General features: G+C 30.8%; 1 protein-coding gene across 1 annotated transcript in view; it reads right to left on the bottom strand.

Annotated features, from left to right (window-relative positions):
* The window catches only part of LOC120345445 (MAM and LDL-receptor class A domain-containing protein 2-like), an 81,205-nt gene that overhangs the window by 9,946 nt on the left and 57,580 nt on the right, over positions 1-13,679 (bottom strand). The window contains exons 70-96 of the mRNA XM_039414898.2: positions 12,468-12,694; positions 11,974-12,172; positions 11,347-11,529; positions 10,919-11,100; positions 10,659-10,776; positions 10,125-10,302; positions 9,377-9,554; positions 9,181-9,297; positions 8,767-8,865; positions 8,094-8,267; positions 7,397-7,686; positions 7,059-7,212; positions 6,629-6,750; positions 6,320-6,468; positions 5,948-6,122; positions 5,514-5,673; positions 5,262-5,334; positions 4,699-4,899; positions 4,483-4,600; positions 4,119-4,254; positions 3,622-3,783; positions 3,113-3,323; positions 2,751-2,867; positions 2,102-2,241; positions 1,574-1,744; positions 666-759; positions 158-346 (exon numbers count right to left, since the gene is read on the bottom strand). Of these exons, the coding sequence (XP_039270832.2) occupies positions 158-346; positions 666-759; positions 1,574-1,744; positions 2,102-2,241; positions 2,751-2,867; positions 3,113-3,323; positions 3,622-3,783; positions 4,119-4,254; positions 4,483-4,600; positions 4,699-4,899; positions 5,262-5,334; positions 5,514-5,673; positions 5,948-6,122; positions 6,320-6,468; positions 6,629-6,750; positions 7,059-7,212; positions 7,397-7,686; positions 8,094-8,267; positions 8,767-8,865; positions 9,181-9,297; positions 9,377-9,554; positions 10,125-10,302; positions 10,659-10,776; positions 10,919-11,100; positions 11,347-11,529; positions 11,974-12,172; positions 12,468-12,694 (4,317 nt within the window). The remainder of the gene's footprint in view (positions 1-157; positions 347-665; positions 760-1,573; positions 1,745-2,101; positions 2,242-2,750; positions 2,868-3,112; positions 3,324-3,621; positions 3,784-4,118; positions 4,255-4,482; positions 4,601-4,698; positions 4,900-5,261; positions 5,335-5,513; positions 5,674-5,947; positions 6,123-6,319; positions 6,469-6,628; positions 6,751-7,058; positions 7,213-7,396; positions 7,687-8,093; positions 8,268-8,766; positions 8,866-9,180; positions 9,298-9,376; positions 9,555-10,124; positions 10,303-10,658; positions 10,777-10,918; positions 11,101-11,346; positions 11,530-11,973; positions 12,173-12,467; positions 12,695-13,679) is intronic.

Raw genomic sequence — 13,679 nt, 5'->3', positions numbered from 1 at the left:
ATGATATTTCAAATCAGTTCTAATTATAATCTGTGACATTTATAGGCACAATACACTGACCACTACCTATTGTGTACAAGTCAGATAGACCCACATTTTGAGAAATCACAGTTTCTTCTCTACTATATATGTCTGTCTTACAAAAAACAATATTTACCACAATCCGATTCATCCGATTGATCTGCACAATCTGTTCGGAAATCACACACTTTTTCTAGATCGATGCAATTTTCAGCATAAGATCCAGACGATGACCGACAAGTAAAATGTAATGTTTCATCACAAGCAGGTGCTGGTGTTGCTTCAGGAGGATACTCTGGTCCACCAGGATGTGCAGGCAGTGTTGCTTAAAATTGGAAGCCCAGTAAAAATATTTTCATTCACTTTCACTTTAATATGGCACAAACGACAAATTAAACAAAACTAAGTATAGCCAGCCTACATCAATTATAATTTCAAAGAATAAGTACCGTGCATGAGATAATGATTTGGGAGATAAGAGTTTTTCAAAATATTCCAACAGGTTGTCTTGTGGAGATAAAACGAATTGCTTAGCTTAGCATTGAACATATAACTTGAGTTGAAATTCATCCAAATGCTTCCACATGAATATTTATAAATGGATCAAACTTGAAAATACCTTAATTTTGTTTTTAAACAATTACCTGATGTTAAAACAGTGCAAGAAGGTGAAAGTGAAATGTCATCAATGGCAATATCACCTTGGATGTTTTTACCAACAACTCCTTCAATTATGACCTAAATAAATAAATTTTGTATTTTGTAAGCGTTTTGTATTACCAATGTGAATGGATATTGTATATTCTGTATAGTTAGCATCATTTAAATATATTTACCTTTACTGATTAATTAATTAATATTCAATATTTTCTGGATTCTAATTTGGCTACTTTTTGGCTTTATTGAGTGAATATTCTTGCCCATTTCCTTATGCACACAATTTAGCAATTACGATTGGACAATTTGGCATTAGGTGACTCCAATTATGATCAGCATGTCGATATCTTCTTAGAAATATTTTTCTATATATTTCCCTCCTGCTAACTAATTCGGTGTCCAATTTGGCAATCCTTACAAAATTACTAATATGGTGTGACACAATTTTGTTTTTTGTTTTGTTTGTATACTTTTCTTCTTACTAGGTATATCTTATGTTCTTTTTTTTTTTCTCTCATTTAATTATTTTTTCTCTGTGTTATTGTATGTATGTGTGTGTGCATGTTTTAATTAACTCAGCACTTTGGGTGAGTGAGCAAACAGGTACAACTTCTGTTAACAACACTTTTCAATCTAAAATCTGAACGTTTCTAACCTTACCTGAGGTTTTGGTCACTTTCCTGACTCTGTAACCAGTTTAATTTTGTTTTTATCAATTATTTTATCGTCTTCTATGTCGAGTATGTAGTCAAAATAAACTTATACTTATCATCATGACGTTTTTTTTCTTAAAAAATTGTCTTTATTTCTTATGAATTGCTATATCTAATTATAACCCCAATGACAAGATATTTACTTCTTAACAATATTACCAATCTATTGTGTAACAATGTACCTGGAAATTTGATGTGCTGTACAGTGGAAAAATGGTCTTGTACCACAACAGTTTGTCCACTTCTTCACCAGTGTAGTCTTTCAAGTGCTCGTATCCCCCGTTAGAATATGTCCTTACATAGACACTGAGTCTGTATATATCTGCTCCAAACATGTAACGCCAGAATCTCAACTAAAAAGCAAGTTGTGTGAAGTTGTTAGTTCTAATAGTGGGTCATGCAGTTTATAAAGCTTTTTGCTCAATATTCATAGTAAAGTCTCCATTTCAAAAATTCATCATGAATGCATGTGTTTCTATAGCAAATATGGAAAATATCATTTTATTTGACAGTTTTTCCCTATTTGATATTTGAATGATTGAAATGTGTTAAGGCAAACATAGGTATTTTCAAAGTAAGAGCAAGGGCAAGGGGCAAAGTGTTGAGAGTCTTTGAAAGGAGGCCAGAGATCAATAACGTTTGAAAATCTTTGCTATACTATGTTTTCGTATTTTCATTCAAAAAAAAAATAAATTATAAAATATTTTCACCTGACATTCAGCACTAATTGTGACAGATGATATAACAGGGCTGACAAGCCATGCTCTGTTTCCATTTGATTGGGGAGCAGATGCATCAATGTAAGCAAATATTCCAGTTTGCAAACCAGTTGTATGATCTCTCAATGGACCTTTAGGTAGAATTTGTGCATTTGTTATAACGCAATCATTTAAACATAAAGGATAGGATTTATATAATTATCCTGAGGGAGAGGAAAAGGTGATGAGATGGCCTAAAAATATATTCATATCATTTTAATCATAATCAAACCATGTATGAAATTAGTTGGCCAGTTATTTGTTTTTGGAAGCATGGACTATAGTTAAGATAGTTTCATTACAATGATATTTTTAATCCAAGTGATAATTTATGGGGTATAATATAAAATCAGAAACATCATCAGTAATTCAAGTCAAATGCTGTGTGATAATAGATTTGATAATTCGACTTTTTTGTGGCTATTTTGTTTTTGAAATATCACTTTATTTATCAAATTCTTTTTATTATCGTAAACAAGAATAAATGCGAATTCGTTGAAATTTCTGAATAATAATAATCAAATTTTTTTATCAACTCATTTAACATAAAAAAATCTAGCACTTGATAAGGAATAGTTGATGATGATAATATCATATAAACCTGTATCTGCTGTATCAGTGGGTTTTTGTTCTGATAGATTCCAATCAAAATCGTCCCATAAATTTTCTTGTGTCCAATTGCAAAGTCCATTTTCAAGATCACATGTCTTTGATGTTGCTGAAATGATTTTTAAATAAATGTTAATATTGAAATATAGTAAATGTTAATTTTAATATACTCAAAGAAATGTATATATGAAAATAAGACAATTCCTTCTTTATAAAAAAATATTGTTTGACGCTGTTGAATTTTGCATATACCACAAATTTGCTATATCACTTGAACCAAACTATTTAATATTGTATCACATTTAATTAATCGTATAACAAACTAACAAATCATTTAGATACATGACTACTTACAACAGGATTGTTCATCAGAATTGTCACCACAATCATCAACACCATCACATTTTGAGTCAGCTATTGATATGCATGCTTTCGTGGTCGAACATGTAAATTCAGAAGAATCACAGTCTCTTGTGTATGTTGGTTTTGCACAGTCAACCAAAGCAATGTCATCAATCGCAGTTCTTCCATCATACTGACCATCATCAACTTTTGCAATAATAATCTAAAAGTATATTAGAAATAAAAGGCCGATCGTTAAACAAGATGCAAAATTGTGAACACCGATGTTCCATTTTAGGTAGATATTTGCTTGATTTTCCTCTTATACAGATACACAATATCAATTGAAATATGCTTAGAGCAAAATACTAAAGACTGTTATAATAAGGTTTCATTTCAAATTGTGTTAGTCATAGTTCAATATCGCATCTTTGTCGATTGAACTTAATAGACAAATTCTTCACTATATATTCATCATTTACTTTTCCTTGCCAATTCATAAAGGGTTAAAATGTACATGCCTGGTATTGGTCTGTTCTTTTTCCAATATCTATTCTCATCCTTTTCCATGAAGATCCTTGATCACCTTTTACAATAGCCATTGGATGATATTCGGAGTTAGTATATAAAATTACATCCAAGTCTCTCACATCATCGCCACTTTGATAATACCAAAATTCAAACTGTAAATACATCATTTTCATTTTTTCACACAACAAAAAACAATAATACTCTAATCCTGGAGTTGAAAATCTCCTCAGTACATCAGACCAAATCAATAAGAAAAATCGACAGCCAGTTATTTAAAATTGTAATTACAAAATAACGAAAAGAAATGTGACTAGGATATAATTTCCAAAAGCACAAATATTACATTTATTGCACTTTAAACATAAAAGAGCACTTGAATCATGACAACTTTTTTAAAATGTATTTATTGCTGATAACTAACAGGTCACGCACTGCTACAAATAAATAGCATGGAAGCTTTTCTATTAAATTAGTAACATCTACAAACCTTGCAACTGGAATGAGCCATCAGGTAAGTGGGTCCATTTAATTGAGCAACATCTTCCGCAATGCTTGATATTTTAACAACATATGTATATCCACCAGTATCGGCACCTAAAGTATGATCAAATGCTGGTCCGAATCTGAAAGTAAACATTACAAATAAATATTGCTGTTTAAAACTGAACCAAGTTCCGACCTATACATCAGTTTCAAGAAACTTCAAAGCATATCAAATTTTATCAATTTCTATTATTGCAGAATATAAATTTCATGCGTTCTCATGAAATTATGACAAAAATATTTTAGAACATTTAATATTTTTAACATTAAAATTTATATAGGATGACAAAATGTCTATAAAAGCTTACTGAGAGAAAGCATTCTTTGCAACAGAACGTTGCCAATTAAAGCCATCAAGCTCAGTTCCCACTGATTCCTGCCATGCATAATGAAGTTGTTCTTCAGTGTCAAAATCATAGAATGATGCTGAAAGTACGATAAATGATTAATTGAACTTTAGCTAAATGAGATGGAACAAAATAATATCAATTAATATTTAGATGTAGTAGAAGGTAGCTACTTACGGCATGTATCTTCATCATAACCATTGGGGCAATGGTACACAAAATCACATTTCTGGGCCGTGCTGTAGCAAACATTCAATGTTCCACAGTTTAAGTTGTAAGTTGAATCACATGCATGACCAGGGCCTCCAGTTATTGGAGGTTTGGTTGGAAGAGTGGTCTCAAATGGTAGCGGAGTGGGAGAGGAACTTCGTAAGCAACCTGTAATTCAAATAAAATATATCAATAGGATTCAAAAATAAAAACTATTCAAGTAGACTAATATTTGGTTACTACTACATCAAAAATACAGATAAGTAATTTCATTGATAGATTAGATTGGAAGAATTAATTTAATTGGATATTAATGAAAACTGAATATATCACATCATTAACTTATTTTTCAAACAAATTTGAGAAAAAAAACAAATTTGTTCAATAAACTATATTCGATCATATTTTTTTTATGAAAATTTTTACATTTCTTATGATGAGAATTATCTATCTTAATCTCTTAAACACAGAGTGATATTATAATTTAAATACAATCACCATATTAACATATTGGATACTGGCAACTATACCTTCACTGAATGAAACATCATCAACTGCTATAACACCAGTAGTATCATCTTGTAAGGTTCCTTCCAAAATGACCTGAAATTAACAATGAAAAAAAAAATTATAACAAAACGGCAATTTGATAACAATAATAAAAAATATTCATATGAATATATTAATATATAAATCTAGACAGATTAATAATAATTCATTACAAGCAGTTACCGTAATTTAATTAATTACTATTAATCTCATTTGCATCAAAAATTATATACCTGGAAAGGTCCTGTGACAGGCATGAGAGAAACAACATGTCGTCGCCACTGTCCAGTTGTTCCAGATGGAACGATAGAATTTCTTTCATATGTTCCAGCAGTTGTAAGTACATATATTTTCAATTGCTGAGCACCAGGTAATGTCATGTACTCATATAGCCTGGTAAATATAAAATCATGTTGTATGTACATTAGTAAAAAATTTAACAGCACTGTTTCTCCAAAATTTAGGCCTAGCTATGAGAACTTTTACATGAATATAGATGCAAATATTTTGGTAAATTTAGTAGGTAGTGACAATAATAAATTAATATTTTAATTTTTAGTAAGAAATTGTATCTTGCCAAATATGATCAAAATAACAAACCTTGACTGCAGATATTTTAAAGATAGAACAATTCAAGCTTAGCTGAACTCCTATAACATTTTCATACCTGATTGAGCAATCTTGAGTTGGAGAGTAGAAAACAAAACTGAACAATGTTGATGCAACTCCACCAGCCATAATAGATGAATCTAAGTACATATAACTTCCTTCACCCGATAGTGTTGTATGATCAGCTGTAGGATCTCCAGATGGTGTTCGACCAACAACCCAGTCTGAATTTTCTGCAATATACCAATAACATTTGATACTGAATCTGAGATTTTGTATTATTTTGATTGTTTTTGTACTTGGCTATTCCATATACTCCAATACAGATTTATCCGTGTTTTAAAAAACTTGAATTATCTTCAATTTTCCAAGCATAATGAAAGTACTCCAGGGTAGATAAAAGACTAAAAAAAATTATAAAGTAACTTACGTCTCTCTTTTTTCCAATCACAGAAATCTCTTTCGAATGAACATCTAGAATAACTTGCACAATCAAATGAATTTTCATCAGATTCATCACAGCAGTCATAACTAAAGTCACACCATTGTTCAGATTCAACACAATGTCCACTGTCACATCTAAAAATTAAATGAAAAGGAACATACAAACAAATTGATTGAAACTTTAATAGTTGCCATATGATTTTCTTGATAGGAATAATAAGGTAGAAATATTACACCATCTAAATTCAATGTTAAAAATATATAAGATATGTTAAAGACATTCATTCTAACTTACTGTTTTAGACCAGCGGTACAAGTTCCAGGTGTTGCTTCACTGTAAGCACAATTTAGTAAATTAATGTCATCAATTGCAAAGGCACCTTGAATAGATTGTTCTATTTTTCCATCGAATATGATCTATTCATAAACAAAAGAAAGAAACATCAATACAACAATATAATAAAAAATTGTAATACAAAATCCAAGTTAGAAAGCATTTGATATAGTAAGTATAGCTAGTAATAAAATCTCATTGATTCAAAATTAGAAATAATTTTTCTAACACAAGATACGGGTGTTTTGTGCAACATCAACAAAGGTTAACTTCACAATTTAAATTCCAGAAAACATCAATAACTAGTTTTATCGTTCCCTTGCTTGCTCTCAAATATTTGCACTTTACATAGAAACACATTACAAAATAAAGAAAATCAGAAAAAGCAAACCTTGAATTCTTTTGAGCAAGAAGGCAACTGTACAGTGACCAAATTCCAAAAATTTCCTTTGTCTCCTGTTTGACTCCAAATTTGTTGTTCAGAATTACCAGATGATATAAGAGCACGAAGTGTGCCAATGTCTTCATTCATGTAGTATTTGAACCTACAAAACGAATTCAAAGATCAATTAGGATCAATGTTCTTCACAATTATTCTGTCTTTTCTTTGTTTTGAAAAATGTAAAGGGCTGCATGATTATTATTTCTATTTATCTGTAAGCTGTATATCCCACAATAACACAAAGAGCATAATTTTCTACCCATATATTTCCATTGTTCATTACTTACTGCAAGTTGCAACTTTGTCCTGCTTGATTGTAAACAACACTTTGGTATCGATTTGATGATCCAATGTATGTAGAACCTGATGGTTTTGGCAGTATAATATAGTATCCTTGACCATTTCCAGAACCATCTGTATTAGGTCCAAGGCCACTTGCTGGATTTCCATTTATACCTTGTTGAAGTCTCCAGGTCAGTTGGTTGCCAACAACATTACTCCATAAGCATTGATCATTGTCTCCAAATGAACATGAAGAAGGACATGGTGCTTCATCTGATCCATCTGAGCAGTCGTTCTATTAAAAATCAAATGATACACAATGATATTGACTATTTAAGACTAAAACAAATTAAACAGGAAAAGGGTGTTATTAAATAATTAGATATATAAGATTGCATAAAATATAGAAGATCCAGCAAATTTAATATAGAAAATTGAAATAGAAGTTCATGAATCATCAAACGAGGTAAGCAAAAAAGATATTTAAAAAAAAATTTATATAGCACAAACTTAACAGTGAAGGCACTGCAAATAATAAAGGGCATATCTTACCTTATTTCTACTAATTATAGCAATGAATTAAAAGCAATTCAGCATGACAGTTATTCAGATGTTATGAACCAATGTTTGTGATATATTTGAATTTGAATATATTTGTTCTCTTTATAATAATTATTAAAATATTTTTATCTGACTACATACATTAAAATCACAAAATTTGTCCATTGCAATGCAGGTGCCATCAGTACAAGCCAGTTGTCCAGTTCCACATCCTAATATTGCATTAGGATCAACATCACAACTTGCTGAAAAACTGATGTCATCAATCGATATCACTCCTGACAGTCCAGCTTGCCTCTCCACTTCAATGACAGGCTGTAAAACATAGTTGGGAATGATTCAATGTTTTGTATTTTTAGGTATTTTTAAAGTACCGGTAGTTACATAAAATAAAATTTAAGTTATGATTTTCATATACAATTGAATAGTCATGTCAGTAAAGTAAAAACAGATGTAGGGCTGATTTTGAACAAATATTTTATTTTTATCATACCATCCATAGGAAATCTTAGTTTTTGCAATACACGGATCTTGTCATTACAACTGAAACAGGAGTGGGCAAATTACGGCCCGTTGTAAATATTGATGAAAACACTGTCATAGTGACCCTGATTGGTACATTGTGCTGCTTATTATATGAATTTTGGCCCAGTAAGTCTATAATCTGTAACTGGCCCACTCAGAAAATAATTGCCCATTCCTGAACTTAAAGGAGGTGTTAGTTGTTATCATTATATAAATAAATAGTTCTGGTGGTAACAAATACTAAATACTTTATAATACAAATACATTGAAAAATTATCCAAATACTTACTTCAAAGTATGTATTTGAATCAAGTGCTATTTTTTCCAATTTCCATTCAGTAGTCACATCACTTCCGGTAATTGAGTAAATGTAGTTGAGTCCAGTAAGCTAAACGTAATCAGTAGTTTATTTTTTTATCACCACATCGAAAATACACTTTTTACATACGAGATCAGGAAAAAAGATGAAAAGTCATTTATGAAGATTTTTTAATGTATTGCATGGTTTTGAATTCTTATTGTGTAGATAGTAATAATGCATTTTGAATACAAACCAAATAAAAAAGAGAATACCAGAAGAGGCACACAAATAAAAATAATATTAAAACTCAAAAGTTATGCTTTTGAGATATGTGCACGATATATTCAGAATAATTTTATCAATGACCAAATCAAATTGAAAATAAAAAAGTTGTGTACTTACAGCAGTACGAATATATATGTTGATTTTTCCTATATTTGATCCATAAATGTTTCTGTAGATTCGCATTTTACAAGCTCCATTTTGAACAGGCCTGATGACAGGTCCAGTTAATCGAGACTGAGAACATAAATGAAGACAATCTTAGCTTATCATTAACAATTAGTCTTCCTAAGCAAAAACAGATGAAAAAACTTACAATCTGGTTTGTATTTACAGATGAGGCCACAACATACATATAACTCCCAATTTCGCCAGTAACAAGAGTTGAGGGTGTGTGATCAGATGGTCCACTCACATAACTACCTCTCGTTAGACTGAATTGACTGGTAGCATCAAAAGCCCATGCACACATCGAAGATGAGAAATCACAAGCCCTAGATAGAAATTAATAAATCAAATCAAAATTTCAAATAGCTTTTTCCATGCTATTTTTGTTACAACATCAAACTCAGGTACTGTTGTCTATACATGTATTGTTTTAAATGATGATATAGATTTGTTTCTGAATGAATTTTTATCAACGTTAAATGATGTAAAGTTGAATGATTAATATTCACATTCAATATTCTAACTAAGGTAGGAAAGTTGTAGTCAGAATATAAAAAAGGTTTCCTTTCCGAGGTTTCGAAGATGAAGAATAATTGAGTAATTAAAATTGTACTGTAAAAAATATATATACAATATTTAATGTAATAGATATCACACAACTTTTAGAATATATTAGCGTTTGTATAATTAAACTACCGTATGTTTTGTGTTCACATCCGGACACCTTTTAATTGCTCAGTTTGAAAGCTTCAAAATTTTTAGAAATATACTCTATATTTGTACAGCAAAAGCCATGATATCAATTTCCTTGAATTTTTTACAAATGATTCTAATGACTATAGCAACAATGTTACATTCAGATCTCTCGACCTGAATAAAAATCTTATCTCACTTACAGATAATCAGGACATGATAATTCATCACTCATATCTCCACATTGATCTTGGAAATCACAAGCATTGTCTTCAGGTACACAAATACCATTTGAGCATCCAAATTCATCAAATTGACAACTCCCACTTCCACTTGGTATAATACAATCGGTAAAAGTTATGTCATCCACACCAACGGCGACTGCAAATAATAAGATTCACCTACATTCCACATTTTTGGACATCAACCTTCTATTTTATTATATCTTATAAGAATATCTATAATAAGGTTGTTCCTAATTAAAAAAAATTTAATTTGACTACATGCAATAAAGAAGGAATACATATAAAAAAACAAGTTTGCAGTGATTTAATCAACTTACTCATATCATGCTTATTTGTGCCATGCATATGCCTATAAGGAATTATTGCACAACAGTTTGGCCAGTAAATTAATACAACTACGGAAGATAAATACTCAACTGAAGCCAAAAAGCTTACAGTAATAAATTGGTTTATTAAATTAGTTTTAAGATTGAAAATAAAAAAATTTCATACCATCATAATCCCCACGATAAGCTTCAAATATAACTAGATGTCCATGTTCTACAGCACCAATGTTTACAGAAGCAGACTTCCATGCTGTTCCTTGGTTGCCAGTAACATACCATATTTCCTAGATAGCAAAATAAATATATTAAAATATTATAATATCATAGTTTATTGAAATATTATATATTATCATAGTTTTATATATAATCTGTAACATAATATATTGCACTAATAGTCAGAAAATATTCAACACAAAATCTACTAACCGATGATCCAGATTCAGTAATAAGAAGCAAAGCCATTCTCACATTGGGGTTCGAAGCAGCAGAATTTATGTAGTACCAGAAATTTAATTTACAGGTTGATTTTGATCTGGCTAGTGGGGGACTGACTAAATGAGCATTGTTCATGAAGTTGCCAGTTGATGAAGCAAGATAAGCATACCACCCTGGTTATTAACAAAAAATATTATATTGGTAAAAGTAATAAAGCAAATATTGAATTATTTCGTAATAACTTTCAAAAGAATACACACAACTCACTCAGAGTGCATTTTTTTCAAGTCGATAATCGAGAACCAGAAAGAGTCTTATGTGTAATAAAGTTGATTTTATTCTTGTTCAGATCAAATGAGTGAAACACTCCAAAAAAGTTGACTTTAAGAAAACCTTGAAGCTATAAATCTAGTATTTACCAGATGCAGATAACTGTGTGTGGTCACTTGGTGGAGCAGTATTTTGAGAAACTGCAGAAGATGCTTGATCTCTATACCATTGGTATAAACCAGAACTGTCATCTCTGTATCCACACATATCACCTTCAAAATCACAATCACCACAGTATAACTCATCTCTTCCATCTGAACAATCTTTTTGACCTAAGAGCAAAAATATAATTAAATGATTGAATAATCAGGATATTTATTTTTGAGTATAGGAAAGGTAACCATATATATGTATGTATGTATGAATACAAGACCCTAAGAATTTGATGATTTCAGATACATAAGCATGTTTAATTAGGGAATACATTGACCATTGGTATTATTCATAAATATCTGAAGTGGCAAAAATTACAGTGCTCAGCAAGTCAATATTTTTCAGTGTCACATGTTGTAGGTAAAAATTCAGTCATTTTGCTTTCAACCAAAGATAAATAATAATATGTCATCACAGAAAAAGAATAGATATAAATACCTGGGTAAAAAACAAATTTATCAGAATATTCAGACATTTTTTTGTTTGGTTTGAAGCTCTCAGCCTTATCAAAATATGGTATTAACAATTTTTATTTGAAATACAAAAACAAAAGACCAACTGACCATTACAGTACTTGAGTAAATCAACACAGACATCATTTCCACAATGGAATTGACCATCAGGACATGGTGCAATGGTAGTTGGCAATATAGTTGTTCCAGGTGGTAGATCGGATCCTGTAACACATTGTGGACTAAAAACAACATCATCAATTCCCATATCGCCAAATTCAGCATTGGATGATTGTCCTTCAATTATGACCTGGCAACAAGTAAAGTTTATTAAAAAATGGCTATAATAATAAAAATTATCAATGTTTGAAAGCAACACATTAATTGATAATATCAAAAACAATGTGGATCAATTACAAAATCGAATAACTTTCTTTCTTTCCGAGTTTATAATAAATAAATAAAAAAAAATTTTTTCATAGTGCATAAAATGTTCATATTCTTAAAATATGAACATGTAGAGTGCAGCATTTCAAATTAAGATTCAAAATATCATATTCACAGCTAAAAACCACAATGCCTAATAATAAAGAAGACAAGTTCACCTGAAAAGGTTGTCCTACTGTGGCTCCCAAATTAGCATCAGCTCTTTCCCAGAAGTCACCTTGATAACCACTCTTTGACCAGACTTGAACCAATGGTCCACCATCTTGTGTTCTAGTATATACCCTAAGTGATCTAATACTGCTTCCATACATATGATAGTAAAACCTTATGCTGCATGAATCAGAATTTGCCATCACAGGTGGACTGATTAGACGAGCAAATGTACCTACATGAAGTGATAAAATGAAAACAGATTACATTTACATTAGCATATTTTATCATCATATAAACAGAATATTTAACATTTCCTCCCGAAATGGGGACTAATATTAGAAAAGAGAAAAAGTAAATAACATATAATATATCTAAAAGTATATCGAATATATTTTAAAAATTCATGGCTATGAAATCATTGCCTAATGACAAAAAGTATGGAATAAAAATCATGAGAGTTAGCTTAGTAGTTGACGAGCCTAGAACAGAAATATTCAATTGTTAATCTGATACATAATAGATTGTTTGACTATGTAGAACAGCGTTTCCCAAACTGTGGTCCGTAAGCGTGTTTCGAGTGTTCCATGGAAAAGAAATCAAAATTATGTCTAAAGATTCAGATACTTATTTTTCGTCATGGAAGAATCAATTTAAATCAAAAGAAAAAAAACATGATAGCAAACTAAAAATAAGAAACATCGATTCATAGCAATTTAATGTGAGATCGCTGAAGATTTAGTGAGACATCCAGTCAGCAACACCAAATGCTGTAATATAGCAGCAAATATAGCAATGAAGCAATCTGATAAAAAAAATTATCTTTAAATAACACAATAATGTGAAAACAACACAACAATAAATTTGGTAGTCATGACGATCCCGGGATTGTGGAGTTGTTGCCCAACTGACGACCGTTCAATATCGCGTCACCTTCAGCCTAATGCGGGCGGATCTCATGAAGTTTCGTACCTAAGTACTTGTAGAAGACAAAGTATAACGATGTTTGCACATGTCCATCATAACTCCCACCTGAATCTGCATTGTTACGTGACATTGGAATGTAGTGGAAAGTAATGTAATGGTAAACGACATAGAAAGGTAAAATGAATTTATTGAATTATATACACAGCATTTAAAATAAATGCAATATATTTAATAATATTTTGGTGTGTTTAACACAACTCTGTTGGTTTTCGTGCCGCATTTGGCAACTCGCC

Source organism: Styela clava, chromosome 8, assembly GCF_964204865.1.
Source record: "Styela clava chromosome 8, kaStyClav1.hap1.2, whole genome shotgun sequence".
NCBI classification, from domain to species: domain Eukaryota; kingdom Metazoa; phylum Chordata; class Ascidiacea; order Stolidobranchia; family Styelidae; genus Styela; species Styela clava.
Note: the sequence above shows the minus strand (reverse complement) of the source record. Positions and strands in the feature narration are given on the sequence as shown.